The 27,430-nt window shown below is 41.3% G+C and overlaps 1 protein-coding gene across 2 annotated transcripts in view; it reads left to right on the top strand.

The window, feature by feature from the left end:
- Window positions 1-27,430, top strand: part of KCNH5 (potassium voltage-gated channel subfamily H member 5) — a 156,591-nt gene that overhangs the window by 17,749 nt on the left and 111,412 nt on the right. For both annotated transcript variants that reach the window (XM_040558987.1, XM_040558989.1), the window contains exons 3-6: window positions 440-546; window positions 4,228-4,356; window positions 18,877-18,992; window positions 22,886-23,278. In XM_040558987.1, the coding sequence (XP_040414921.1) occupies window positions 440-546; window positions 4,228-4,356; window positions 18,877-18,992; window positions 22,886-23,278 (745 nt within the window). The remainder of the gene's footprint in view (window positions 1-439; window positions 547-4,227; window positions 4,357-18,876; window positions 18,993-22,885; window positions 23,279-27,430) is intronic.

Genomic DNA, 27,430 nt, shown 5'->3' with positions numbered 1-27,430 from the left:
GTAGCAAGTTCTGTTCTTCCTCCAGCAGCCTTTTCAGGAGAATTGAATGAAATTTGGGAGGTTTTGGAGGTTTTGCTTAATATTCTCCATTTTCACAGCAATATTCTCATGGCCTGCAGCTGTGGCAATAATGGCTTTATAGGATATCAGCTCTTTTTCTAACAATATGCCTTTAAAGATATGTTCAGAAAAGCACTTAATGAAACGTTAGATGACAGCAAATACATCTACTTTACAGAAAAAAGGCAGCCATGGTTATTACTATTGTAGGTTTCATAACAGCCTTGTGACATTCGGAATATTTAAATGAAGTGTAAATCATAGTTAAACTTTGGTAAATGACTGTGAATAGCATCCCCGTTGGTTATGCAGTCTAAGGTGACTGTAACAAGCTGTTGCTTGTCTAGCAAAAAGAGAAAAATGTTTTTTTCTTTTTCAGTTTTATGTACGGTGAGCTGACAGACAAGAAGACCATTGAAAAAGTCAGACAGACTTTCGACAACTACGAGTCAAACTGCTTTGAAATTCTCCTCTACAAGAAAAACAGTATGTATATATTAGTTTATGATGTTGGGAGTGATAATGCGTATTTATTATATATTATAGTACGCTATAAACATTATATATAGTGTATATACATATTATGTATTATACCATATTATATATGTCTTTTATTACACTATATGTATTAAATGTAATATATTATTATAACTCTATACTATAAGTATATAGGTACATATATATTTCAGGTTGGAAGTTAGGAGAATTTTTTTCCCTGAAAGAGCAGTCAGGCATTGGAGCGGGTTGCCCAGGGAGGTGGTGGAGTCACCATCCCTGGGGTGTTCAAGGAAATGTTGGACATGGTGTTTAGGGACACGGTTTAGTGGGTGACATTGGTGGTAGGGGGTGGTTGGACCAGATGATTTTGGAGGTCTTTTCCAACCTTAATGATTCTCTATATAAGTACTTAATAGACTAAGATGTTCATTTTGACATATGGGTAAACTTTGGAGCAAATTGTGGAGAAGAAATGGGTATTTTGCTCACCACTGATCAAGAAAAGAGCTTATGTTTCAGGACAACTGTTCAGATTGCCAAAGCTAGTAGGTGTTTCCTGGTGTCTCAGGTCTGAATCCCTCCTTCCAAAAAAAAAATAATTTTGAGGAGTTGTATTCCTGAAGGGAATCTTGACTGGGTTAAGTGAAAAGAAATTCTGAATGAAATTTCCCCTCAGGAAACATCCCCAAATGTCTGCAGGTGAGAACGCACACCCTGATTTGTGAGTGGTTACTCCCAGCAGCAGCAATGTGTGCCTGTGGTAAGCACTGGTGAGCCCTGGGGGAGATGCTGACTATACTTGACTGCCCCTTCTCACTGCAAGCTCACATAAACCCTTCATGACATTGAAGAGAGCATTCAGGATACCTCAGCGTCTGGAAAAGTACTCATACGCTTATGCTTTATTTCCACTTCCCCTTTGTTGCCTAGATTTTCCTGTATGTGCAGTTAAACAATTGGGATTGTCTTCAGATTTCTCCAATTCTGCCTGCTTCAAAGCATTTTGGTAAACACTAATTAAAAAGAGAAGTAAGAGTGCCTCTGAAGTCCAGCTGTTCCTGCAGGTGCCCGTGATAGCCCTCCAAACCTTAGTCCTCCTTTTGGTCGCGCAGCAGGCGGATGTTCTCTGGATTTGCTGCCTCTCTCCCCTGTTCCTGTACAGGTGATCTGCGCACACCCTCGCAGTGGGGAGGCTTCCTGGGACAGACCTTTGTTCTGTATCTTTGTAGGTGGTGGTGCTCAGCACCCCCCTTATGTCCAGGTGATTGCAGAAGATCCCAGAGACTCAGGGATTTTCCCTACCCTGGCTTCCCTTTTTAAATGGGCTGGTAGTTCCTGCTTGGCATGGGCCAGTCCTAAACTAAATTTCTTTCCATTTTATTTAAATATTAAAAAGAGGAAAGCCTTATCTTTGTCACTGTTCTGTAACTAGCCAGTTGCTTTTTTTTGTTTTGGGCTGTGGATTGCCCGCTTGAGCTTGATGGTGTTTCAGAGATTTATTGAGCTGCAGTTGCCTTAATAAAATCTTCACCTTTGCCCAGATCTCCAAGTCTGTACTTTCTGTAAGATACGCAGGATTATAGAAGGAGTTCATGGAAAAGTACTCATTTTTCTTTTCAGTCTTGAGCCAGTTCCCATCCATAACATGTTGCCAGCTTTCATCTCCATCACCTGTAGCCCAGCACTTCAGCCTCTTGCTAACATTAACAGCCTCACCTTTTGGCTCCAGTTCAGCAGCTGGTTTGCCTTGGGTTTGCTTCCATTTGTCATACGCTGGTACTTGTGAAAGAAGCTTCTTATAGAAACTGCATGCTTATCATCCAGGCTGAATATTGGAGCAGATAAGGAAATGAAGAATAGTGTCTGTTGGTATGAATATACTTGTGAAAAATGTGGAGTTATTCTGTAGAAAGGCTAGCGTTTATCACCCTGCATGCTGCTTCTCTCCTGCACGGAGCTTGCAGAGCACACTTCCACCCACACCTCCAAGCTGTAGCTCCAGAGGTGCTGGGTATTTTGTTATTTTATCGCAACCTTTTCTTTCTCACTCATTCCTTTATGCTTTCAGCAAATTTAGATCTTGAGATTTTCAGGTTGCTTTCCCATCCTCCTTTCTTTCGGCCTAGGGATGATGTTTAAGAGCTGCTGTTCCCAAGCAGCATCCATGTGGCTGCTGGCTTCACACGCTCCCTTGGCACTCTAACCCAGTTAGCTGATTTTAAGTTCAGACCTGCAAGTTTGCTATGAATTTCTGCTGCTTTACTGCATTCCCTCACATACGGTCCTCAGCTCTACCCACCCAGCTATTTAGCACCCACGTAGACATGCATAAATGTGTGGGTAATACTCAGGAAACCTCTTTGCCTGCTTTTGAGCCCCTGTCCAGATTGCTGTTTCTACAGCACTGTCCACCTTGCCTCTCTCTTTGATTTTTCTCAGGGCTGTTGTACAGGTTATTTTGCCTACTTACATGTGGAGCTTTTCAAAGGGTGCTGATGAGTTGCCAGGTACAAGTGAAAGCACAGTATCACTCCTGAGAGCTGCAGCACTCTTTCTTAGAAGTTATGAAAAGAGCCTTTTATCTTGGGTTAGCAACTGGGAATTGAGATAATCAAGTGATCAGCATAATGGCTCTGGAATTACCACTGAAAGCAGTCCCCCATCTCCCCCACCTCTCCAGTCCAGTGAGTTACTGCTTTAATTCCAGCAGAGCACTGCTGAGTTTTGCCATGAACCCCTGTGGATTTTGACCTTCCCTACAGTAGCCCTGCTCCAAATGGGTTTCGTTGCCCTCCGGGCATCCATCCCTGGCGCAGCTCCCAGATGCGGTGTGTTAGAGGAGATTTGGAGGGGCCAGCTGTGCCCTGGGATAGCAGTGGGTGAGCAGCTTGTTTCAATGTCTCGGTAGAAAGCCCAGTTTTTAGCTGCTGAGCACTTGCAGGAGCCCTCTGTGGGCAGTGAGGCTTTACCATAAAACCATTCTAACCACTCTGACACTGTAAGCAGTTTTCTGGCTGTTCATTTGATGAATGGTATAATCTGAAAATTATTTTCTATTTAGTTCAAAACCTAAGTATAGATAAATGCATTGCAAATTTGTTCCACTCGGCAAGACAATGAGGAGATGGAGGGTATGACCTGAAACACAACAGGAAATCCTATCTGCATATTTGTCCAGATAGGACATTTAAATTTTATGTCTGAATTAGTTCAGGCCCTCTTAAATAACAGAGTAGCATCAAATTTGGAGCATTTGACAGTACAGTCTAGCAATTTTGGTTTTGATAGCTCCATATTATGTGAAGAAGGATTCAAAGATATCCTCAGTCTATTTTTTCTCACCTGACTACCCTGCAGATACCAGGTTTGTGAGACATAATGGTAAAACCAAGAGCAAGAGGGGACGAGTAATACAGTTATCACAGGGTGTTCTCTCTCTGGTTATCAGCTTGTCAGTTTGGTAGCACTTCCCCATTTTAATGAATCTGTAAAAAATAAGAATGTTGTTTTCTCTTGAGTAAGTGAAATTAAAGGTCTGGGACATGTGGAAATACTTCGATGTGGTCCTAAACAATGTGCATATCATATGATGTATGAAGTATTCTGTGTATGGGCTGGGGAAGGGTTGTGCTGCACCACACTCCAGCGTCACCTTTTTCTCTGCTCCAGGAACCCCAGTTTGGTTCTACATGCAAATTGCTCCTATAAGAAATGAGCATGAAAAAGTGGTTTTGTTCCTGTGCACTTTTAAGGATATCACTTTGTTCAAGCAACCAATTGAAGATGATTCAACAAAAGGTAAATATGAAATATACTAATATTTTTTTGTAAATGATAAATCGTATATTCAAGCTGAGTCCAGTGACAGGGAGGTGTCGTGGCTGTGATCTTGCTATCAGGAAATGTTTTGTTGGAATTTTGATGCCACTTTTCCAAATTATTGATTAAAAAATAAAGAACTAGGAGTGGAATATTCCCTTACAGTGCTTTGTCAGAGCAACAAACCTTCATTTTCCTTTGTAATATCACTATTTCTTCACTACAGCTGATATTTGCTAAAAATAGCATGGTTTTCAGTCATTATAATACTGTGTTGTATTGGGAGACCTTTCTTCTGCAGGACTGGTGTCTTTTATTTATCAAAACTAATTTCAGCTCCTTTGTACTGAGGTGTTGGTCTTTACTCCGTTTCTCTTTCTTGGAGATGAGATGGGAAAGAACAGCCCAGCTGGGTCTCTTCTTACTGGCCAGCAGTGATGTCTGCATGGCAATGGATGTTCTGCCTAGTATTTAGCAGCTGCTGCTGGTGGTGTTTGCTGAGGTATGCAATGCTCTCATCACCTGATGACCTGTGCTGCACAGGGAGAATTGGTAGGGAAAGGATCCAGCAGCATTCTCGCCTTTGATTGTAGGATGTCTTTGGTGTCAGGTTCACATGTATATTGCTTTGGGTAAAATAATGCATGTTTCCATAAAGAAAGACATCTATCCTATGGGATCCATATCCATCTTCTGTAGGAAGTTGCCTTCTGGTAATTTATTCCTTGCTCTGTTTTTCTGTTCCTGCTTGGAGAAGGCTTGATTTGTCACTGAGAGCAATGTGCCCTCTAAGCCATCTTGTGTAGAATAAAACTCAGTGTCATTTGAATGCAAACAGGATTTAAACTACTTTCCAATGATATAGATAACGCTTATGTGCTTGGATAAATGACAAGTAGATTTATAAAGGCAGACTTCAAATAAAATGAAAGGCCTCTCTTTGGGCTGACATCAAATATGAGATTTTTTTTGCCTCCAGAGTATTATCTGTGAAGTTGTAAGATCGTGATGTAGGAGAACCTTCTCAGCCACCATAAGCCTCTCTGCCTCTACAATTCAGCTGGTGTCCTGCAAATGTTCCTTTGGATTCACAGCCTAGGAGATTTGTACTTTGAGGATGGAGGGATGTGCTGGGGGAGCTGAGCTCGCCCTCTCCCCATCTGAGGAGGAGCAGGATCCTCCTGACATCCACTATAGGAACAATACCTGTTCCTATGGGAAAGAGCAACAGCTGCAAAGTGAGTAATGCATGTACTGCTGTCCTCCGGTGAAGGGAACTGTTAGTTACAATGCCAAGTATTAACTGTGAACACCACAAAATATTGTTGTCAGCAGCCGAGAGAGGTTTGACTGCATGTTTAAGGAGTACTTACTTCTGTCAAAGTCATACTTAAAGCAAAAAAAACAACCAAAAAACCAGCCACATCTCTTTTCAAGGCATATGACTGGAGTCTTAAGAATTTCCTCAGGATGCTTTGATTAGAGCATGGATTAACATTGATCAATACATCCAGCAAGCTCCATAATTACAAACCATTGACCTGATGTTTCTCCTTTTCCTTTTGTGTAGATCTGAGTTTGTTTTTTTTTATATTGATAAAATAGTAAGAAACAAAAAACACCACATAACCAAATATTAGCAGCATTTTACTACAAGGATGGAAGAACAGCACTGTTGCATTATTCTCTGCATCTCAGCTGGGTGGATCTGCAGGATCCCACTGCACTGGGATCAGAGCACTGTTTTGTCAGACGTAGTGCTATGAGACATGCATAATTCATTGTCCTTGCAGATAACATTACAATGTGCTTAGAAGCTGTCAGGCCACTTGCTTCTTGAATTACGAGATTGGTAAACATATATATTAGAATTTAGGGGAGAATTTTTAAACTTTTGTAAAAAGCATTTCAGTAAAATACTGCTGGGATTTGTCATTGAAAGGGCTATTTAAAAAAGAAAAAAAAAAGATTTTTTTCTTCAGAAATTCTGCCAGGCCCATGCAATACATAATACGTAAGTAACTATGGTGTAGATGAGTTACTGTCTATTACTTATGGGAGCAGTAAATTTGAGATAAAAAATTCAGCAGAAATAAAATATTGATGCCATTATGCAATAATCTCTCCATACTGATGTATTCTGCACTGTTTGAAAGTATGCAGCTTTGTTGTGAAGCTGCAGTATATCACGCTCCTACGAGGTACAAGGGTTTGGTATTTAAATCATAACGATGGGTGTAGCTAGGCTGCAGGATGTCTGCGTGTCCTGGCTTCTGTGAAGAAATGGTTGTGTTTGCTGGGCCCACTTGCGGTGGCTGTGACGCTGTTGGCATCTTGTGCCGGCTTTGCACAGGGGACTCAGATCTGCTCAGAAGTGTTGGGGAGCTTGTTACGTGTGTGAAAAGAGGGCATTAAAATAAAAGAATATATTTTTCGTACTGCAAAGCATGTTGCAAGGGAGGAGTGGGATTTTTGCCCAACATGGGCTCAGAAACATGCTTGCTGAGAGGCTTGGTATCAAAAATCTAGTTGGCATCACAGGGACTGGCCCCGTGGGAGCAAGGGGAGCTAGAGAGGGCTGGGGCTCCGTGACAGATGGTGTATGTGTTTGCTTACCTGTGTGCTGACTGTTGGCTGCGTTAATGCTGTCAGAAAGCAGGAGGAGGAGCAGGCAGAGGGGGCTTTGCTTGCAGGAGGGAGCAAAAGCGGTGAAAAATTTTCCCAGGTCACCCAGGAGGCTGTGATTTTATTTTAGTCCAGAAGGCTGCTGAAGTTTACGAAGCAAGAATGGAGAAAAGGGATATTTATCCTCCTCAGATAAAATACACTGTCAAAGATAAATCAAAAGCCTTGTGTTTAGGGAGGGGATAGGCAGGGTGACACTGAAGATCTGACTGGCATGTTTTCTTGTTACCTGTGCTGGTATCTGTTATTGTTGAGTGATGTGCAGGAAACCTATGATACATTGCTGTAAAACACAGAGAATTTTATTTGTTATTCTGTTAATCCCATTGATATAGAGCTGTTAAGTGCCGTGGATTCCTCCTGACTCTCCCCCCACCTTGCCAACAGTGTGCATACAGCTCTGAAGAGGTACAAGAAGCGCAAACAAGACTCAATTACCCAAGCAATATGTTAGCTTGGGTATAACAAGCAGCTACAGTGACCAAGAAGTACTGTTGTATCCTCTTAACTGGAAAAGTACTTTAAAACTGTCTAACCATGCAAGTCTGCAAAACCAGCATCTCAGGCAGAAGCAGTGAAAGCCATGATAATGGAAGGAGACATCAGCCACGTGCTTGGTGTGTGCCTGGATGGAGATGCCACCGACAGTTGTGCAGGTGCAGAGAGAAGGGAGAACATCCCTCTGTTGATTTGCTTTATGGCTTGTAGCAGCCTGGTGTGGAAGGAGAAATTGAGAGCCAGTGGTGGGGCAGGAGGTGCTGCAGGAGCTGCTGGCTGCACCTGGTGGTCACTGGGACAAAGCCTTATTTTCCACTGAAGGAGCTGTGCTGTGTTTTCTCTGGTTTTTCTTTGCTTTTCCTGTTCCTCTTTGGTGACACAAACACTTGTCTGACCTGGATTCAGTACCAGGTTGTACCTGTGGTGGTGGAGGGCCAGCTCTCCAGGCGTCCTGCCTGAATGCTTTACACAGCAGAGGTGGAAGGCCGTTACAAGCACATGAAGGTATTTTCTTCCAGAGAATAAAACCCAGAGAATCTTCTCTTTTATGTTTGTACCATTGTAGGGTCACAGTTGGATGCTTTTATCAGCTCGCTGTGTTTTTATTCTGTCTCAAAAGCATCTGAAGGCATTCAGTCCCTCCAAAGACACACAGTGGTAATAATCTTATGTTTATTTACCAGAAAAGAAATGAAGCCACTTTTCTGGGCCCTAACTATTAGGAGGGCAAACTGGGCCACTTAAAATTTTAACACGATTTGAAGCCAAGAGTGCTGTAGATTATACTAAACTGAAAGCTTAAGGATGGAAAAAAGACTGGCATTTTTGGGATAATAGTGAAACACCACCCAGTTATACGATGGTTTTATTTCCTTTGTTATCACCAGTGAAGAAAAAATGTGGCCTCCAGGTAAACTTGAAAGCTTATTTTCCTGGGATTCTCACTGGTTGTCTTGAGTCTCTTTGGAGTGAAATATCAGACTTTTCTGCAGCTGGAAGTGGTTGGGAAGTTCCTGTGAATACTGGTGGAAGACTGGATTAGGATGCAACGATGTGCTGATGAGGTTTCTACAACTCAGGACAGTGTGCTGTTAACAGATGGGACCAGGAGACAGCACAGCAGTATCCTAAAGGTTTTTCTTCACTTGGTACAGCCAGACTTTGATAATCAAGACTGTCTGGGACAATGCTGTACTGCTTCCAGTGATATAACTCTTTATGGTTATATAACTCTATATAATGATACAACTCTATCTTGGAGTGTGACAGGGCTATAAAAAGTGTGGTAGTTGCAGAAATACGCACTTATGCTTGCTAATCCTTGCTAAGCCTATAATTCTGATCCTTTTTATCTTTAATAAGTGCAAGTTATTAAGCATATATAACTAGTTGCACATGGGAACTTTTTTTCTTGAGGGGGTATCAATCCTGGTGATAATAGAAGTGGGTGGAGGGATTAGAGCATGAAAATGAGGTTTCTACCTTTAGCTGAAGCACAGTGTACCCTGTTGAATATATCGCCTTGACAGTAATCCATACCAGTAATTTAATAGGTCACAATTTGGATATCCTTCCCATGTTTTCATTGCACTTCTCCATGGCTATAATATCAAGGGTTTTGGTGCTACAGAGACCTGGTTGCAGTTTTGTTCTGGTGCTGTTTCCAATTGCTCTGATCTGCAGAGTTGCATCCTCCAAATGCCTTTGGGCACTCAGGAAATTGCCTCCATCTCTCTGTTTTCCCCTGGGTCCACTGTGCAGCATCCAGGGACACCTGCCCCTTGAGGAAGGACTCTGTGCAGGGTAATGGGAGAAGTGGTTATTTGCCTGGACACTGGGTAGGTTTCTGGTGGGAAGAGTAGACAACTCAGGGGAGTGGTGCTATGATACAGTCTCTTGGTGTTTGAAACTATCCATTTCAGAAGCACATAGCCTGCTAGTAAGCAGGAAGACCTCCTGAGGTGCCCTTGTTCCTGTTCGCGTGGGACAGGCATCCCCATTATTGCCTTTGGTGACATGTCAGTGGCAATCTTAGCAGACAGTGCAAAGGTTGAGAAGTCACAGAGATGTTTAGAGTTTAACAATTTTAAATTCACTCCTACTTGTGTTGCTCTCAGGATTTACTTCTGCCCCCTGTTCTTGCATGCCACTGTCAGAGACCTGCTGTGGTGAAGAATGGAAAATTTCCACATCCAGGACTGTTTAGTTTTCTTCCCAGAAATCAAGTACTTTTCTGAATCTGGTATTGCCTGTGTGTGCTCCATCAGCAACCCAGAAAACATATGAAGTGTCTGTAAATTTCTAGAGTTTAATGTGCAATAAAAAAAAAAATCCACTAAAATCAAATCTAACCTTCCAAGAGATTGAATTAAACTGGAATTTGATCTTTAAAGCAGTAACTGTTTGTAGATGGATACACTTTTTATGTAGAAAACTGAACACTCATAAGCCGTATATAAAATAATAACGATAAATACAGTAAAGTTAGGGAGTTTGACTCTAGTCTGTATATCACAGGCCATTACTTTTTTCTAAGTTACTCCTCTGTTGAACCCATGAACTTGTGTTTAACTAAACCAACCTGTCCAGACCAACAGCCAGTACTGATTTAGAAGTCTGAACAGAGACTGAGGATCTTCCACATCCCTTCATATTCTTTTCAATTTTTCATTACACTTTATGGCTTTAAAGAAAGTATCAGATTTAAATTAACCTGGCTTCAGCTTCTTGAACTGGCATCTACTTACACATTTTTTCCACTGTATTAAAAAAAAAAAAAAAAAGTCCTGTTAAGGCACTTACGGATGTAATCAAACCATCACTCAACCTCCTTTTGATAAAGTAAATGAGCTGAGCTCATTAAAGCTCTGTCTAGCCTGAATTTGGATGTCTGGTGATGGCAGATACCAACATTTGGGCTGCACTTTAATCCAGCTCATTAGCAGCAGTAGGGATTTCAGCCTGCTGGGTCCCAAATACACGTTTCTGCAACTGATATTGTAGCTTGTTGGGTTCAGAGCTTATTTGTCAATGCTGTCTGTTGCTTAGCCTCTCCAAGCCTACCTCTGACTATTGTATATCTCAGGAGTAGGTGACTTTTTGCCAGAGCAAACCACACGTTGAATTGCGCATCTAAGACTTCTAGATCCTTTTCAGAACTGTTCTTGCTTGGAAATTTTCCCCTTCCCGTGATGTAGATATGGTTTGCATTACTTTCACTTTACATATCTGATTTTCATAGAAAACATTTTATTGGCACACGCCCAGTTATCAAACACATCATCCTGTGTGACTCCCCTCATTACTTTTTAAACATACCTCTAATCTTTCTGCCCACTGGAGTCTGAAAGGCTCTCAGTAATATTTTTTGTTTTTGCTACTTTCCACTACTCTCAACTCCTTGCTTGATATCTCACAGGTACCAATTTTTCATCCATGTAACCTGCAATTTATTGAACTGCATAGCCTTAACATTTAGTCAAGAGTGTCATGCCGTGTCAGTTCAGGAATGATTACCGCACAAGAGGATTTGGGAAACCTGTGATGCTTGGGTGGTTCAAATACAGCAATGGGATGAGGTGATGCTGTACGATGGGCGCTGTGGCCATGTGGATCTGGGAGCTGTTGGGAGGAAGCTCCTTGGCTGCAGGAGGGAGCAACTCCTGTGGCCATCATCAAGCCAATGGTCCACGTTGCAGCCCAGCCTAGCCTGAAGCAGGGGAGCACTGGTACATGGAGCTGGCCTGGCTCATGCCTCTCTGGTAGACATTTACTGTGTGCTGTGGCGCCGTCTGGCTGCTGCATTTGTCCTGCAGCTTGTTCTGCCAAGGAGTTTGGCCATCTTTCTGGACCAAATTTATACTCTTATCAGATAATGAAATATACATTACGGGGCATTTTACATCATTCCGTATTGACAGCCATTCATTATGTTCTTTTCCTTCGTTATTAAACGTGTTTAAAGTTGGTTTGGCTATTTTGTTATTTTGGCTGGCACTGAGATCAAGCTAAGCAACCTGTAGTACCTGGATCATCCTCTCTGCCCTTTCTGCTTTTGGATGCGGAAAGCCTTTTGGTCATACTCTGGAAGTTCTCTAACAACTTTATCATTGTTGTAATAAATCCAGCCATTGAAGGATTTTTTTCCATACGTACTGAGCTTTCAGTGTCCATTTCATAAGCCATAATTTCTCATGCACATACTTAATTGTTCCCTCTTTCTTCCTATCCGTGTGTGTTTTATTGTATGTTGCTTTTCCATTTCTAGCCGCTGCCTTCCTTTTGACCCTGAGCCTTTGGCTGGTGTAGTCCTTTTCCTTGACCATTTAATGGCATCATTTTGCTATCTGATGAACTCCTAGAAGCCAGATGACTGACGTTTACAGTATTCAGGCTTTTTTCCTAAAATTACATTTGTTTTTATGTAGTTATGGGAAATAAGTCCCTGGTGGCCGTTTGTGTATGTGTAAAAAGTTTAGTTTTAGTTGCAGAAACACGAAATTTAAGTAGTTGTGCACTGTGAATTTATAGCTATGTCAGAATTAAATTAAAAAATACATTGTGTACCAAATGTAGCCTAGTGGTTTATAAATCTTACCAATTCTCATCAGTAGATCTCAAAATGGCTTGCAAAGTAGGTCATTAGCATTATCTCCATTTTATGGAGAGGAAACTGAAGCTCAGAAAGCTGAAGTGATATGACCAAGATTACCTGGTGGCAATTCATCCATTTCGAGCTCCCCAGTAGTTGTGGTGGGTGGATGCTAACCGGGAGTGCAAAATTGAGCAAGAACGGAGGTCAGGTGTAAAAATTATCCCAAGAGTGCAGTGAACTGGCAGACAATGGAAGGCGCAGAATTTCAAGTAGGGAAATTTATCCTAGTATTTTGAATTACATTTGCATGGGTAGTGTGGTTCTTCAGTTCATGAATAGTTTTACTGTATCATGGGAGTGATTTAGGTTTGTTTGACTATTATGCTATTTATTCAGGAATCCCATTTATCCCTCTGTCTCTAGCAAAGCAACAGCAGGATGATTAAGTTTTCTGAAGAGAGATTGAGCTCTTCCAGCCACATTTTACCTGCAATAAAGAGCAGATAGACAGCCATTGCTATGATCTTACAGTCTGAACGTCTATAAATAGTTGGGATTTGTAGATGCTAACTATTGATGTACAAGGACGATCGATGTTATCAATTGACATCCAAAGTGCCTAACAGCAATGCTAGCTCTTTGCTTTGTGGGTAAGGCATAGAGTATATATTATTTAAACATTCTTTGTTAACTGTTTCATGCTCCACAGCAAGAGAAGAATGACCTTTCCATGGTCTGGAGGTGTTACGTACACTCCTGCAGGCAGAAATCTACACAAGTGTTGCTGTAATTACACTTTTTTTTTTTTAAACACAGAATATCATTGTTAACCCAGGTGTTTTCACTGAAGTCTAAAATATTGAGTAGTTTCCTGAAACACTGATTTAAAAGCCTTCATTATTTCTGTTCCTTTTAAGATCAGACAAACCTTGACAAAAAGGTTAATTGCAACCCAGTAGAGCTACACTAATATTTTATTAGGGGGAAATAGTCATGTCTAGATTTTTCAGAGCAAGTGCACAATAGACAACGTTAACATATTCCCTTGAAATTTTTAAAGTCTTCATAATCCCCGATGTACAAATTTAGCTTTAAAATAACATAATGCAATTTATGAACTAGATATTATATATTTTTTCAGTGCATCTGAGATGGGTGGCCAAACCAATATTGGGACCTGTACACAAATCCAGTCAGATATTGCAAAATTTTGACTCCTAATTAAACTAGGAGGAGAATTGGAAGGGCTTTCTCACTTGCAGATACTTATATTTGTAAATATTTGTTGTCATCTTTGAAGGCAGTGGATAAGCTTATTGATTGCTGAGATCTGAGCAGAATCACAGAATGGTTAAGGTTGGAAAGGAGCTTCAGAGATCACCCTGTCCAACGCCCCTGCTCGAGCAGGGTCACCTAGAGCATGTTACACAGGATTGCATCCAGGTGGGTTTTGAATATCTCCAAAGAAGGAGATTCCACAAACTCTCTGGTGGTTTAACCACTAAGGGGGCAGGAGACCCAAAGCCATCTTTGCTCCTTAGCCCTCTCCTGCAGGGGGATCCCACCCTGGCGGAGGGACCTGCCTGAGTTTCGTCCAGCCTCTTGATAGGAGTGTCCATGTGTGATGGGTACCAGGAGCCATTCCTTGGGGTGTGCTAGCAGGCAGGTGGCTCACAGTTTGGGGTGGGATGTAGGCAATTCTGTGCCTGCTTTGTGGCCTCGGGAGGAATCAGAGATTTAAAGGTTTGGTCTCCAGATAGCCATCAGGAAATGGTGATTGTATCCTATCACTTCTGAAGAATTGTCTAAAAGGAAGGCTGGTGCTTCTCTCAGGAGGCAAGTTGTTTGAAAGGAGAAAGGGAAGCCTCCCTTATTGTACTCTCTTTGGACACCTTTTATCCTGGTCCTTTTTTTTTGCTTTGCTGAATGCTGCAACAGCATCTTTGACCTGGATGACGTTTCTTCTGACTCAGAGAAGGCAGCAGAAAAGAGGAGCAGGTGTTGCAGATGGAGGAGAGTATTTGTATACTGGATGCATCTGTGTAGTCTGATAATGGGAAGAAGATGGGTGACCAAAAGGGCAGGAATAGAGGTCCCTATGGCAGTGCAAGGCTGCAGTTCACAGAAGGTCCCTGAATGCAGATTAAGCAGTGAGTATGGCTGTGTAGTAGAGCTGCCACAACAGCAGCTGCCACAGAGCTGTTCCCATCCCAGCTGTCCAAAATAAAACATAATGATTGATTTAGGATCTCAGGAAGAAAGATGTGTGAGCATAATACTACTCTTGTTGGAGTAGTAGCTGATGAAAAGGCACATGCTATAATTGGTAAGAGGTTTCAGTTAATATAGTTTGGACTTTCCAACTGTGGAAGGGCCATGGGCTCAAGTTCTAAGGTGGTAACCTTACATTACCTCTCTCCGAGGTATCATCCCTGCTTATGGGGTCATTAACAAGAAAACTTGAAATACCATTTCCCACTTAGTCTCTACATCAGTTCTGAAGTGGTGTATGCATCTATGTGCATGAGAGGCTGAGTAAGCATCCTGGACCTGTCTGGAAAGCTTTTCACCCTCCAAGGCCAGGAGGTGTTTGGGTTCTCTGCCTTGCTTGACTAGTGCCTACCCCTGCATGTGGTCCTGCTCTCCTTCAAGCATCCTGGCACAACGTTAACAGTGTCACTTTGTCGTAGTAGCTAAGATTAAAAAGAAATACTAATTAAAATAAAAGTTCTTTTTTCTCCTCCAAGAAACCTTTGGCTCAGCTGTTATCTGAGGGACAACAACAGACCATCCCTGCTGCATTTAACTCCAAACTCAGAGGACTGTCAAATCAGCGGTCCTAATTAGAGCAAAGGACATGGAGAATATTTTGCTGATGTAAAGCATTGAATTGTGACTAAAACCACGGAGGAGGAGAGAAAGTTAGATGCTTGGAAGAACAACACTACAGCAGGGCAAAGGCAGAGACTAGTTTAGTTCTTGTTTACCAGCATGCTTGTCTTGTTCACGTCCTGTTTTAATAACTGTATAGAGGTGTTAAACCTGCATCTTTGCTTTCTTGAGAATGCAAGAATTTCAATTTTAGTAATGGATAGGGCCGGTGAACTATTTTGGTAGCTTTCCATTTAAGAACTGACCTTTGTTTTGAATCATAAGAATGAATGGAGATCATGAGGTTTCTTAAAAGCAGGGATATAAGTTCTGTTTTTGTCAATTAATCAAAGAGAACCAGGGGAAACAATCATTTTATGTGTGCATTATTCAGAATTTTCCATCTCGGTAGTTCACATCTTCCTCTGAAATACCCAGTTTGGCTTCTTTGAAAGCAGCTGCTGGTGGGATTTGGTACCATGATGCCTTTGTCCCTGAGAATTTGAGTGTGACAGTGCAAGTTCAGGGTATTATTTTTCAGGTGGAACCATGGAAGAAAGACACAGTCCAGATGAGCTGAAGAGAGCATCAGAAGTGTTGCTTTTTGTTGCAAGTAGGTTTTCTTCCATCTTACACCTGCTGTTTGTGCCATTCCTTCACTCCTTCCAGACTGAAAATATCTGTGAGGACAGGAGGTCACTAATAGACGTGGTAGAATTATCGTTCATTTTAAGCATTTATAGAGGAAAAGAAAGGAAGGAATCATTTGAAGAAACATTGACAGCATTAGGTAGCTATGCAAATTTTGTCTGGTCTATTTAAACATACAAATTGGTTTTAAATATAATTCTGAATTTAGCAAGTTTATAACAAGGTCAAGGAATGCAGAAATGTATCCTCTACGGATTGTTTCAGACACGAGGCAGCCTGTATACATTTTCACCTTCGCACTCATATCCTAGCATTTTGCTGTTGCTATGTTTTTCTGTTGGGTTGTAAATAGGAAACAAAAGAACTTGGTACTTTTTCACGCTATTGCAGACAGATTGGTTAGATAGGGTAGAATAATGATGGACTTTGTGCTGAAGGACAAAGACACTGGAGCTTTTTTTTTAGCGGGGAAAAAAAAGTCATGTTAGTGTATTATGCACTTCCAATTTCCAGAATCATGGCCTTCATGGGACAGAAGGAAATGTATAAATGTGAAGCCCCTAAATGAGGCTGGAAGGGTTTTTGTGGAAGGTCTGCTCTAGCTCAATGCAAAGCTTTGCTCTTGGTGGAGCAAGGACACAATGAAATAGTTTGTGCCCTTAAGAGAAGAGGTCAGGCCAAATAACAACCGGAGTGGTAAACCTGAATGCTAAATTATGTGGCTCTCTCTTTCGTGTGGTCTCACCAAAGTGGAAAAGAAGTATTTGAAAAAGTCATAGTTCATCCTTGCTTTTTATTTTTACAGCAGATGTGTCACTGTTGTTTGCTGCCTGTCTTACATTGCTTCTTCAACGTGTTGTGGTACATCTTTCCCAACTTCCCCAGGCTTTCTATACTTGTGGTAAATGTCAGAAAGGTATTCTTCTTACCTAAGATGATGACGAGGGCTTTCTTACTACTTTTGATTTTATAAGAGGAGAAGCATTTTTAACATCCATGTTTTTATGAATGGAATCTCTACACCTTTGAAGTGCTGTGGGGAAGAGAAGCAAGACAGTAACAAGGATCATCTCCTATCTTTGCCAGCCCTAGACTCTTCTAATCCTCATCTAATCACTGCATTGATCAATGCCCTAACCTCAGAAAATAAAGTAAACCTTGACTCATTAGCTGTCTGCCATCAGGAAGGTCAGAATAGTGAATTTGATGTGACAAACAAGGGTGTTTGGGACTGAATCCAACAGCTTGGCTGTGGTGGTTTTGGCTTTGCTGAGCATCTTTCCATCCTTCTCGTATCAGCTCTGTGGTGCAAGGTGACAAACAGAAGCTCAGAGGCTGGCTTTAATCTATCCCCACGGACCCCAATGAAGCCTCTTTCCAGGGGAAGAGGATGCTGTGTGTTGAGGCACCTGCCCAGGGTCTGGAGGTGGATGACCACTTCCTGAAGGAGAGCTTCTCTTCTTCTCTGGGTGTTGCAGCAGGATGCTGAAAATGTTTGAAACTTCACCCTGATGCAGTTTTATAGATAACTAAGAAAAAATGTCTGGAAGTTAACAGTTCATACTTGGATCACTGTAGTCTCTTGATATCATTTAATACAGAAAGTGCATATTCCTAATTGAATATTCCGGTAAGCTTGAGATGGATGAGACAAAGCTGAAGTTCACATTTAAGGTTTAGATTTGAAAAGTTAATAAAAACGCTTCTATATTTTATCTTTTTACAGTGCATTTTAATGTGTATTTTTGAGGTCATACATAAATAACCAGACACACATGGTTTGTGCTGTGCTGGTAGTGTATTGGGATATTGAGGTCCATTCTGATTGCTAAATGATGAACAATGGATTTACATTTGGGTGAATGTGATATATAAGTGGTGTATTGCAAGGCCAAGCGGTAAGTGATTTTTTTTTCTTGAAGTTTTATTGCCTGGACTGGTCTCTGCTCTTTATTTTGTCTGCCTCAGGGCTTCCTTTAGCTCTTCGAGTCCCTGACTCCTATCAGACAACATGTATTTAAAAATAAACCGAGCTAACATAAAAATGTTGTGTTTCCTTTCTCAGATGTGACATTCATTCTATTTTTTCACCTTTTCAGCATTCAAGTTAGGTAAAAATATAACCTTCACCTGAACGCATTTCCCGTCCATGGCTTGTTTGATATTTTATGCACACCTCTATAGTAAAATAGCAGGCTATACCTGGCTGAACTGAACATTGAGCAGATGGGATTGCGGGCAATGCCACAATAAAACAAAGTTATGTCACAACAAGGATTAAAGACGTGAAGTCAAATCTACTTCAGTGCTCACGTGGAGGTGTTTCCTTCCTGCAAACATTTGAATTTTTAATTCTCTTGCTTTGTGGTGCTACCCCGGTGAAACCCCTTGCTTTTTCTTTGCTACCTCTGCTCTACCTCATCCCGTGATGCATCCGTACCAGCTGTCACCTATGGGCATTGTTCCAAAGGCAGTGGCTTAATGTCACGTTCCCTGCTCTGCACTGCTGTCACCAACAAACTCCTGACTGCTCCTTTCTGAATGCTGCAAAAAAGCATTCCCCAGGGCTGGCCCAGTGTGTGGGTCTCAAGCTACCATGTGGGCAGCTGTTGGTCATTAGTTTAACAGCTAAATGTATTGCTTAATGCCATTTAAAATCCAGTGCTAAATCTGTCTGTAAAGTCTTCCAATTATTTTAGTTTGAAACACAGTTGTTGATGTGTTTTGCTGATTTATTTATTTATTTATTAGTTTTTATTTCCCTGAATTGTAGTTAGAGCAAGGAACAGTAAAAACTTAAGGATCTGACTTTTGGGGCTGCTCCAGCAGTCCTGAATCAGCCAGAGCCTTTCTGTAGCTGGCCAGGATTTCACTTCAGGAGGGTTTATATTTTAGCATCAGAGCAACTCCCCAGGAGGCTGAAAGCACAACATTATCCCTCTAACATAATGTCTCCAAAAGCCAGAAGAAAGGACAAGCCAGAGCATTTTAATTTTACTCCATTTTGCTGGTGGTTGCCTTAAAGCAGTGGTATTTTTCCTCTATTGCAATGCCTTTGAGCCTGGAGCCAGAACTTGTTCTGTGCAGCGATTTGGAGAAACGACTCAAGCCTGAGACTTAATACCAGTAAACATGAAAGAGATTTACTGGCGGTGAACAGGCCGTAAGTGCTTCTCACACTGTTTCCTCCTTCTCTACAGGTTGGACGAAGTTTGCGCGGCTGACGCGGGCCCTGACGAACAGCCGGAGCGTCCTGCAGCAGCTGACGCCGATGAACAAAGCTGAGGTGGTGCACAAGCACTCCCGCCTGGCTGAGGTAAGTGGGACAGGCACCAGCCCTTCATAAGGCACGAAGAGGTGGGAGGGGGGAATACCAACATTCACATCAATAAATATTATTTTTAGGGTGAAACATTGCCCATTCTCTGATTTTTTCCAACCTCTTTTCTGCTCATTCTTAATAAGCACTGTGTGCCAAGAGCATGTTTCCAGGACAGGTCATGGTCTTTCAGTTATGGAAATAGTCTCTAGGTCACTCTTACATGGCCCCATTTCTGCATGCAAGTCTCAGTTTTCTCATTGCTGCTTAACTTGGGGTGCCCGGTATGCTCCTCTACTTGCTGTCTCATAGAGACCTGGAACCAGGCTCGATGTTCTGAGCCCTGTGGATGGTTGCTGAGATCATGGATGGGTTGTTTGAGAAGCCAGGTGCTCTTCTTTGGAAGTATCCCTGCCTGGGTCCTTGGGATTGTACAGGCACAATGACTATACATAGACCTTAACCTCCACTTCCTTGTAAAAGTCATTCCTGAAGTGTTTTGCACATCATTTTCTTCTTCAGAACTGATGAAATAAACTCTTTGGCAGGTTGCAAACATCTCCTTAACAGTGCAGATGGTGCAACAAGTGAATGCCTTCAGGTTAACTGATGAAACAGAGGTACTGCTTTCGTCTTCATGTCCATTGGTAATGAAAAATATACGGGTCAAAAGTATATGGTCAGAATACACAGGCTCCTAAAAATGACAGCCCTAGCTAGCTTGTGCCAGAGAGCTTGTCCTGTGTCTGATGCTAAGAACTGGCAGCAGTTTTAAATGTTTTTGTTGTTTTGTTTTCTTTCTTGTTTTAGTGGCAATCTATAATATAAGCTCCGCTTAAAATGAGATCAGAATGGAAGCTTACAATTTTCATGTGTTGGCAGTGTGACATTTTCCATGAATTATCCCATACCAGTAGCTTGGCTGACTGCTGAATTACTCTCACTTCTTGCTGTCTGATTCATGGCATTTCAGCGTTCTGTAAATCCAGTTATATCCGTTAATGGTTTAGTCTAGAGAAGGGAAGACTGGAAAAGATAGGGCAACAATATTCAATCATATCTAAAGCACCTGCACAGAAGGAGGAAGGAAATTGTTCACCATCTCCTCTGTAGCTAGAGGAAAAACTAGTGAAATTCAGTCACTGCAAGGAAGATGTGGATTGGGCAGCAGGACAAACTCAGGTGAAGTATAAGGTTGTAGCTGGGGATAGGTTCTTTGGGGAGCATGCAATCTCCTCTCTTACAAGTTGTTTAAAGCTGCGAAGTGCTTTAGAGACAAAGTGCTGTCAGGAATTCAGAATGGGTTGCATTTCCCAGGTGGCGGTATGCCATTTCCATCCAGGACCCATTTTCCATACTCCTGTGTCTGAGGAGGAGCATTTTCATCCCACCTCATCACTGGCAGAACATACTGCTCGGCTTTACCAGACTTACCCACTGTCAGCCATGCCTGTTAGTTGTATACAAGAGTAATTCAGAGGGTCTGTGATGAATGCAGCTGACTAACAAGATATTGTGTATTCTTTAGTGGTTTAAAATTAAAAATTCATGCAGCATGAAAGAAATAATCATTATAGTTCAGTGGTCTCCACAGCCATTTGTCACCCACACACCATGTCAAACTCAGCATGATATTATGTTAAGAATAATAATTATGCCTTTACAGTACCATGGGATCTCCTCAGCACTTCACCACCAGAGGCATAGGGAACTATCAAGCATATGTTCATTGCATTCGGCTTGAGCCCTAAGAAACTTATTACTCCAGCTGTTGTGAGGCTGTTCCTAGCTCCTGCCCCAGTGGACAGGACAGGGAACAAATAGGCCTGGAGATACCAAGAATGGAAGATCCTGTCCTGGTGTATCATGCCAGTGAGGCGTAGAACTGTCTTGTCCACAGATGAGAGCAAAAAGAAGAGATGAGTGGAGATATTCACCAGATTATGTCTCAAAATCAAAATGGTGTGTTAAATGCAGGGGATAATTTTGGCATTAGAAGAAGTTTCATGGGCTTGCACAAAGGAGACCACTGTGGAAAAAAAAAAAAAAACAAATGTTTTGGGCTTTTTTTTTTTATTATTCTGGGAAGGACATGTTGATCCATGAGCAAGTTAAGTGTGCCACAATGGCCATTTGAACCTTGCCCGTTGGGTAGTTAGAGGAGTGCTGTACGTGGGTATTGTCCCGGGCACTGGAGAAGGAACACCTGGAGGCTGACACCTTTTTGGGTCTCACCAGGAGTTTGGTGTCTGTAATGGTTTCTGGTGAGTGCCGCTGGGACCAGGCTGCTCGGTGGGCGTTGGTGGTCAGCCAGAGCTCAATACGTGGCTTTGTGTTATGCCAGAGCTGCTGGCAAAGGGGACAGTCATGGTCTCATGGAGGTTTCTGCTGCACTTTCACTGCTTCCCAGGTATTGTGTTGAGTGGTTTTCTGACCTTCAACTCAGCTGATGGTATAGAAAACAAATGGCTAACTAATGTAAGGATGAGTTAATTTTTCATTGTATCAGCTTAACTGATTTTCCTTACAGGTTGTGATTGCTAAGTCTGACATTAGGGAGGATGGGCACAGGTAGGCACAAGCAGGTTTGTGTTACATCAGGTTACAGAATAACACTGAGCCAGACATAGTGGGAAACCACATCCTCCAGCATGGAGTGAGAGAGGCTGCTGTTGTTGTCCCTTGGTGATTTCTGAATAACATTTTTCTAGTAGAGCCAGACTTTTACTGTCTGATCTCAGTAACAGCTTTCTCATCTTAAAAATAAGACTGTAAAGAATTAAGGGAGAATCTATATCTGTGATCCTTCAGTTTGTATTCTTAGTTGTTGTGCTATTTATTCAGCCATTCGCTCCTCTTCATTGAGCAAGCATACTGCTTTTGTTTGTTTTTACATGTAAGGTGCTGCTCTTTACCATCTAACTGTCCTGCAAATGTGTTGTATTGGCTCCAATATGGGGCAGTCATAGGGCTGAAATGAGTTTTAAAGTTGCTGAAATTAGTTATTTTATTCTCTACGCACTTCAATCCCTAAATTTTAAAGGTGTTATTAGTTTGAAAACACACATGAATCTTTCAGTTGTCAGTGCAATATATTACCATGCTGTGTGTTCCTTTGTGCTTTTGTTTCTTGTGGTGGACTGAGATAAGAGGTAATTAGATTAGCTGGGAAGAATGTCTTGAATGAATTTGGCTTGGTTCCTTTGCAACATTTCCAGTTCCACATTTTACAAAAGTGCGTGTGCAGGAGATTACAGTCATATGCAAAAAAAAGTAATTACAAAAAATAAAAGAGAACCCACTGGTGATACTGAGATTGTAAGGGCAACAGCGTTTTGAAGTAAATGGAAAGGAAGCATGGTATTGCCAAGGAGTTAGGGCAGAAGTTGTGCACATAATACTTCATTTTAGAAGGAGGTCAGCCAGGAAGGCTGAAGACTGGTTTGATAGGTATTGCTTTGGCTAAACAATGGTTTAAAATGGAGATCAAGCATGAAATTAACCTTGTAAAACTTCCAAATGTGAATGAATATTCATGTTCGTAACTGCAAGGCATGAGACAGTGCAGCAGTACCCACAACCTGTTGGTACGGAGCCTTTCTGCTCTTGCTATGGGCATGGTTTCCCCTGAGTACATCTGCAAAGATCTGCCTTTATGCAAAATTATCCTTGTACGCTCTCCTTATATGTATCTCCACTCTTTCTTATGTGACTTACACAGTGGTGAGCTCACTGGTTAATAACCCAAATAATTTAGAAACCGTGGGTTGACTTGGAATATCCAATGAATACAGTCCCATCTTTTTGCTTTTCCTTACAGAGATCTGTGAGACCCCTAATTGGATCGTGTTAATTGAAACCAGTAACATTTGCTTTTCTGTCTGTTGTAGGTTCTCCAGCTGGGATCTGATATTCTTCCTCAGTACAAGCAAGAAGCTCCAAAGACTCCACCACACATTATACTACATTATTGTGCTTTTAAGACCACTTGGGACTGGGTCATCTTAATTCTAACCTTCTACACAGCAATTATGGTTCCATATAACGTCTCCTTCAAGACGAAACAGAACAACATTGCCTGGCTCGTGCTGGACAGTGTCGTGGACGTTATTTTTCTCGTTGACATTGTTTTGAACTTTCACACAACCTTTGTTGGCCCTGGTGGAGAGGTTATATCTGATCCCAAACTCATAAGGATGAACTACCTGAAAACGTGGTTTGTGATTGATCTTCTGTCCTGTTTACCGTATGACATCATCAATGCCTTTGAGAATGTCGATGAGGTAAGCTGTTGTAGTCCACCTCAGAAGTGTTGTTTTAATTAGGAATTAATTTAGGAGCGTGCTTCCAGACATCTGGCAGCAACAACAGGCAATGGAAGCCCTGTGCAAATGTGGGGATGGCATTATGCTGCTGGGCTTTACTATGTGATGTTCCCATGTTAGAGAAGAAGAGGTGTCTTAAAATTTCAGTGTTGCATTCAGCCATGAACATTAATGAACATGGTTCTCACAGTCACTTCCTTTTCCTCCAGAAGCATCATCTCACATCCATTTCCCAATGGGCTGAACCAGTTGGGGTGTCCCCCCCCAAGCCTCCCTTTTCAGCTCAGACCCAGGGATTGCCTTTAAGCACTCCTAATCCATTGCAGGACAGCCTGAAGCGGCTTTACGTAAATAATCAAAACCCTGTCTCTGCTCTGGCTGAAGTGGGTGGCAAATTTGCCACTGACTTTTACAAAATTAGAGAATGCCTCTGAACAAGCATTTTTAAAATCCTGTCCTAGGATTACTTTTCGAAGCATCCTGTAATTTTCTTTTTCTTGTGTTGTGTTTTTAAATGTCTGATTGAGAGGGAGGCTTATCTCCATTTTTTAAACAGTCTTGAGTTAGTGCTGGAATTTTAGAAACTGTGAGGAGAGACAAACACATCTTAAAGGGACACTGAATTAACGCTTTTTAACTGCTAAATATATAAATGTTTAATAAATTGGGCTTGCAGCCTAAGATAATAGAGGAAACAAGCAATAACTAAGACAAATAATATAGGCACAAGTCAATGCAGAGAAAATTCATTATTAAAATGCAAGTATAATGGCATTAGAGCTTGTTTTAATTTTTCTCTAGAGCCTTTTATCTTTAGGGCCATAAACAGATGAAAAAGCCTTTGTTCATTTCTTTTTAAAACATTTTAAACATTTTTTTCTTAGAATCCTGTTTTTAAATTCTTAAAAAAAAAATCTGCAGTTGTATATCCTTGCTTTATAAAATCCACATTAGTATTTTTTAATACAAACTTTGGTGCAGGTGTTGTAGAGCTCTTAAAATTCTGTCCCTGTCTGTGTGCCGAGTACCTTCTTTTGACATTGTTCCATTTTATTTATAGCAAATATGACAGAAGTTATAATACTTGCAGCTTAAATTCAAGATCATATGAGGGCTGCCCGTCTGGAATCAGGTTGTACAGTCAGGATTGTAAGGAGGTGGTATTACCAAGGTTGTAATAATACAGCTTTTTAAGATACCTTTTTAAGTTTCACATGAACAGGAACCTGATTTTTATAAAAATGCAGTGTTACCTCCAGATTTTCATGTTTTAATATGTAAAACAAAAAATTTCTGTGCCCAAGCAGTACAGATTTAAACGACAAGTTTAAACTCTTTCTCTAACATCCATGGGAGGTAAACCATCTGCGAGATTTGTGGCAGCAAAGAATCATTGGCATTGTGGATTATAATTGAGGCACATTTCAAGTGGCAAACTTTAACCAAAATGTAGTAACAATAAAAAGGTGATCCTGGAGCTGCTATGATTTTACCTTCAAAAAAATGAAATATCAGCTCCTTTTTATAAGAGAGCCACCAGCAACTTTTCTCTCTTCTGAAAGGGTGTGTTATGGCCCTGGGGTCTCTAGCAGACACCAGACACTGGAGCCTAACTGCTTGTGTCTTTGATTTCAATGCCCTTCAGCCCCGATTTTCCCTAGCACCTGAAAAGAAGTGATTTTGAGAACAGGTATGTAAACAGCCAGTCTTTCTTCCTTGCTCTACATTTTTTTTTTTTTTTTTTTTTTTTGTTCAGAGCAGGTTTTTAAGGTGGTATGTCTTCATTTGTGACATTTAAGTCCTTTAAGCTGGTTGGTGAGCTCTGGATGGTTGTAGTTGTTATGCTCTTTATCTTTGTGTGGCTTTTACCATTTATTTTAACTGTTACTTCTTTTGTGGGACTTAAATTCTTGGCCTGCTAGCAGCAATTTGCTTGCTATTCAGAGAATAAGTAAATTGATAAGCTTAATTTGGAAGAAATATTCAAATTGATTAAAAGGAGAGTGTTTCTCATTAGAAGGTGAGTGTTTCCTCCTCAAGGCAAGTCAGAGAGAGAAGTTCTTTTAGCTCTTGATTCTGGTAGATTTGTGCACTTTATCTTGGCACTGTGAGTTGGATAAGGGAATTTGTCTTCAGCATTAAAGTTGGTGGTTGTGGCACTTCAAAAAAAGTTAATGGAAAATCAGATCTTGTGGACAGGTTCTGGTGGTCTTTGAGCTTTTGGTGTGGTGGTGAAGGATGGCCCCAAATCAGTGTGATTTGCCCTAAAAGCCAGCTGAGTGAAAGATGACTTGCCAGATTTGCTCCACTTGTGTATCCCACCACCAGACCCTCCTGTTTTTTCACATAAGACATCAAATGCACTTGTGTGAGTTGTTAAGGAACCAGCTGGGTAGGGGGCCACCACTATGGTCAGCTGCTTCTCTTCCCCATGAGCAGGTCTGTAATGCATAAGGGAAGATACAGCAAGGATGCTGAGGTTTGTGGCTCTGTTGTAGCACTCTCAGTTCGCAGCGCCTGTGAATTTGGCTTTGGCCCAGACATAATAAAACATAAGCTGCTAGTTCAGTATCAGCTACTTCAGAGTACATGTTTGCTAGTGTGTGCTCATGTATATGTGCTTGAAGTTTGTCGTGCAGAAGCTGGGTCATTGTATAAGGTGCCTGATGCACTCAAGTGCTATTTTATAAAGTCGGAATTAGGGAAAGAAATAGAAAGTTTAAACAAATGAGTGTGGGGGAAAAAAAAAGTGAGTTTCCTTGCTTGAGGGTTGGAGTTTTCCAAATAAAGTCTTGGCCAGGGTAGGAGCAGTGTCATTCCCATCATGAACATTAGGCCAAAGCTGGAGTCTTGTGAAATTTCCAACTGAGGTAAACATGACTGCAAATCAAAGTTATTTTGCTGTTGAGTGGACATAGAGTCTTAGTAGGTGGATATGATGGAAAGGATTATGACACACATATTGAGAATCGAGGGAATGATGTTGATTTGATGCGGAATTAGAGGTGGAGGTTCCCATGCCTAGAGCTACAGAGCCAGGCTGTTATATTCTGCTTCGAGGGATTTAGATGCATGACAAAGAAGGGAAAAGGTAAGGTAATGAGAGAGAGAGATACCTTGCACAATTTAGAGTGGTATAAATTGATGTGATGGGTAAGGAATTAAGTGGCTAAGTGGTATTGAGAGGGTAGGAGAACAGGGTAGAATAGGTTAGAGAAAAATAAGCTAAGAGTGAGGAAAGTGGAAGCCTTAGTTGGATACATGCCTTATTTAAGAAAATTGGTAGGATGAGATAGTAGTAGAAATCTGAAAAATGCATGGTATCTTTTCTAACTGGGAAACATTACTTGCACTGAAATACATGCTGGCTAAAGCAAAGCCATACAGAAAACTTCTCACATACAGGGGTACATGCTGAGGAATCCAGCTAGTTTTCAAGATATGAACCAGAATGAGGTGTGTGTGCTCAGAGTCTCTGAAACTAGGCCATATTTTTTCTTCTTCTTTTTGAAAGAAAAAGAGTTGTGTGAAAATTCAGGTTTAGTTTGAAAGTTCTTATCTGTCTGGCTCTTATTTTGCGTAAAAAAAAAAAAAAGGGGGGGGGGTCGGGGGTGGAGTTTGGGTTAACAGGGGAGATGAGGCATTTAGATTCCAAGATTTTGGTCATGTGAAATCCTTGTTGTTACAACGCTGATTTGAAGCCTGTAGAAGTTGGAAGTCTGGTCCATTTGCTTGGAGTCTTGGAGTTCTATGTCATATGAAAGAATGCTATCTTTTTTTCCTCAGTATTTAACTGTATGTAACAATTCTTTCCATTGGTGTGTGTACAGTCGCTTATATTTCTAAACTCATGACTCCCTACTTCTGAAGCTAGATGATGAAGTTACCTTGAAGCTTAGCCTTTTTGTGTGGTCTTCCTGTTTAAGAGATTACTATCCAGCCTCTCTCAGCCTGTGCTACCAAAAGGTTGGTTACAGTGTGGGCAACCACTCATTCCATACAAGCCACAATATTTATCAGAGTCAGGCTGGGCTGAATTTGTAATGGTTGGATCTACGGTGTGCCCAATGATGCTGGCCCCTTTTGTTTGTTCAGATGTGGTCAAGCCAT

The sequence above is a fragment of the Cygnus olor genome, chromosome 5, assembly GCF_009769625.2.
Source record: "Cygnus olor isolate bCygOlo1 chromosome 5, bCygOlo1.pri.v2, whole genome shotgun sequence".
Taxonomy (NCBI): Eukaryota; Metazoa; Chordata; class Aves; order Anseriformes; family Anatidae; genus Cygnus; species Cygnus olor.
Note: the sequence above shows the minus strand (reverse complement) of the source record. Positions and strands in the feature narration are given on the sequence as shown.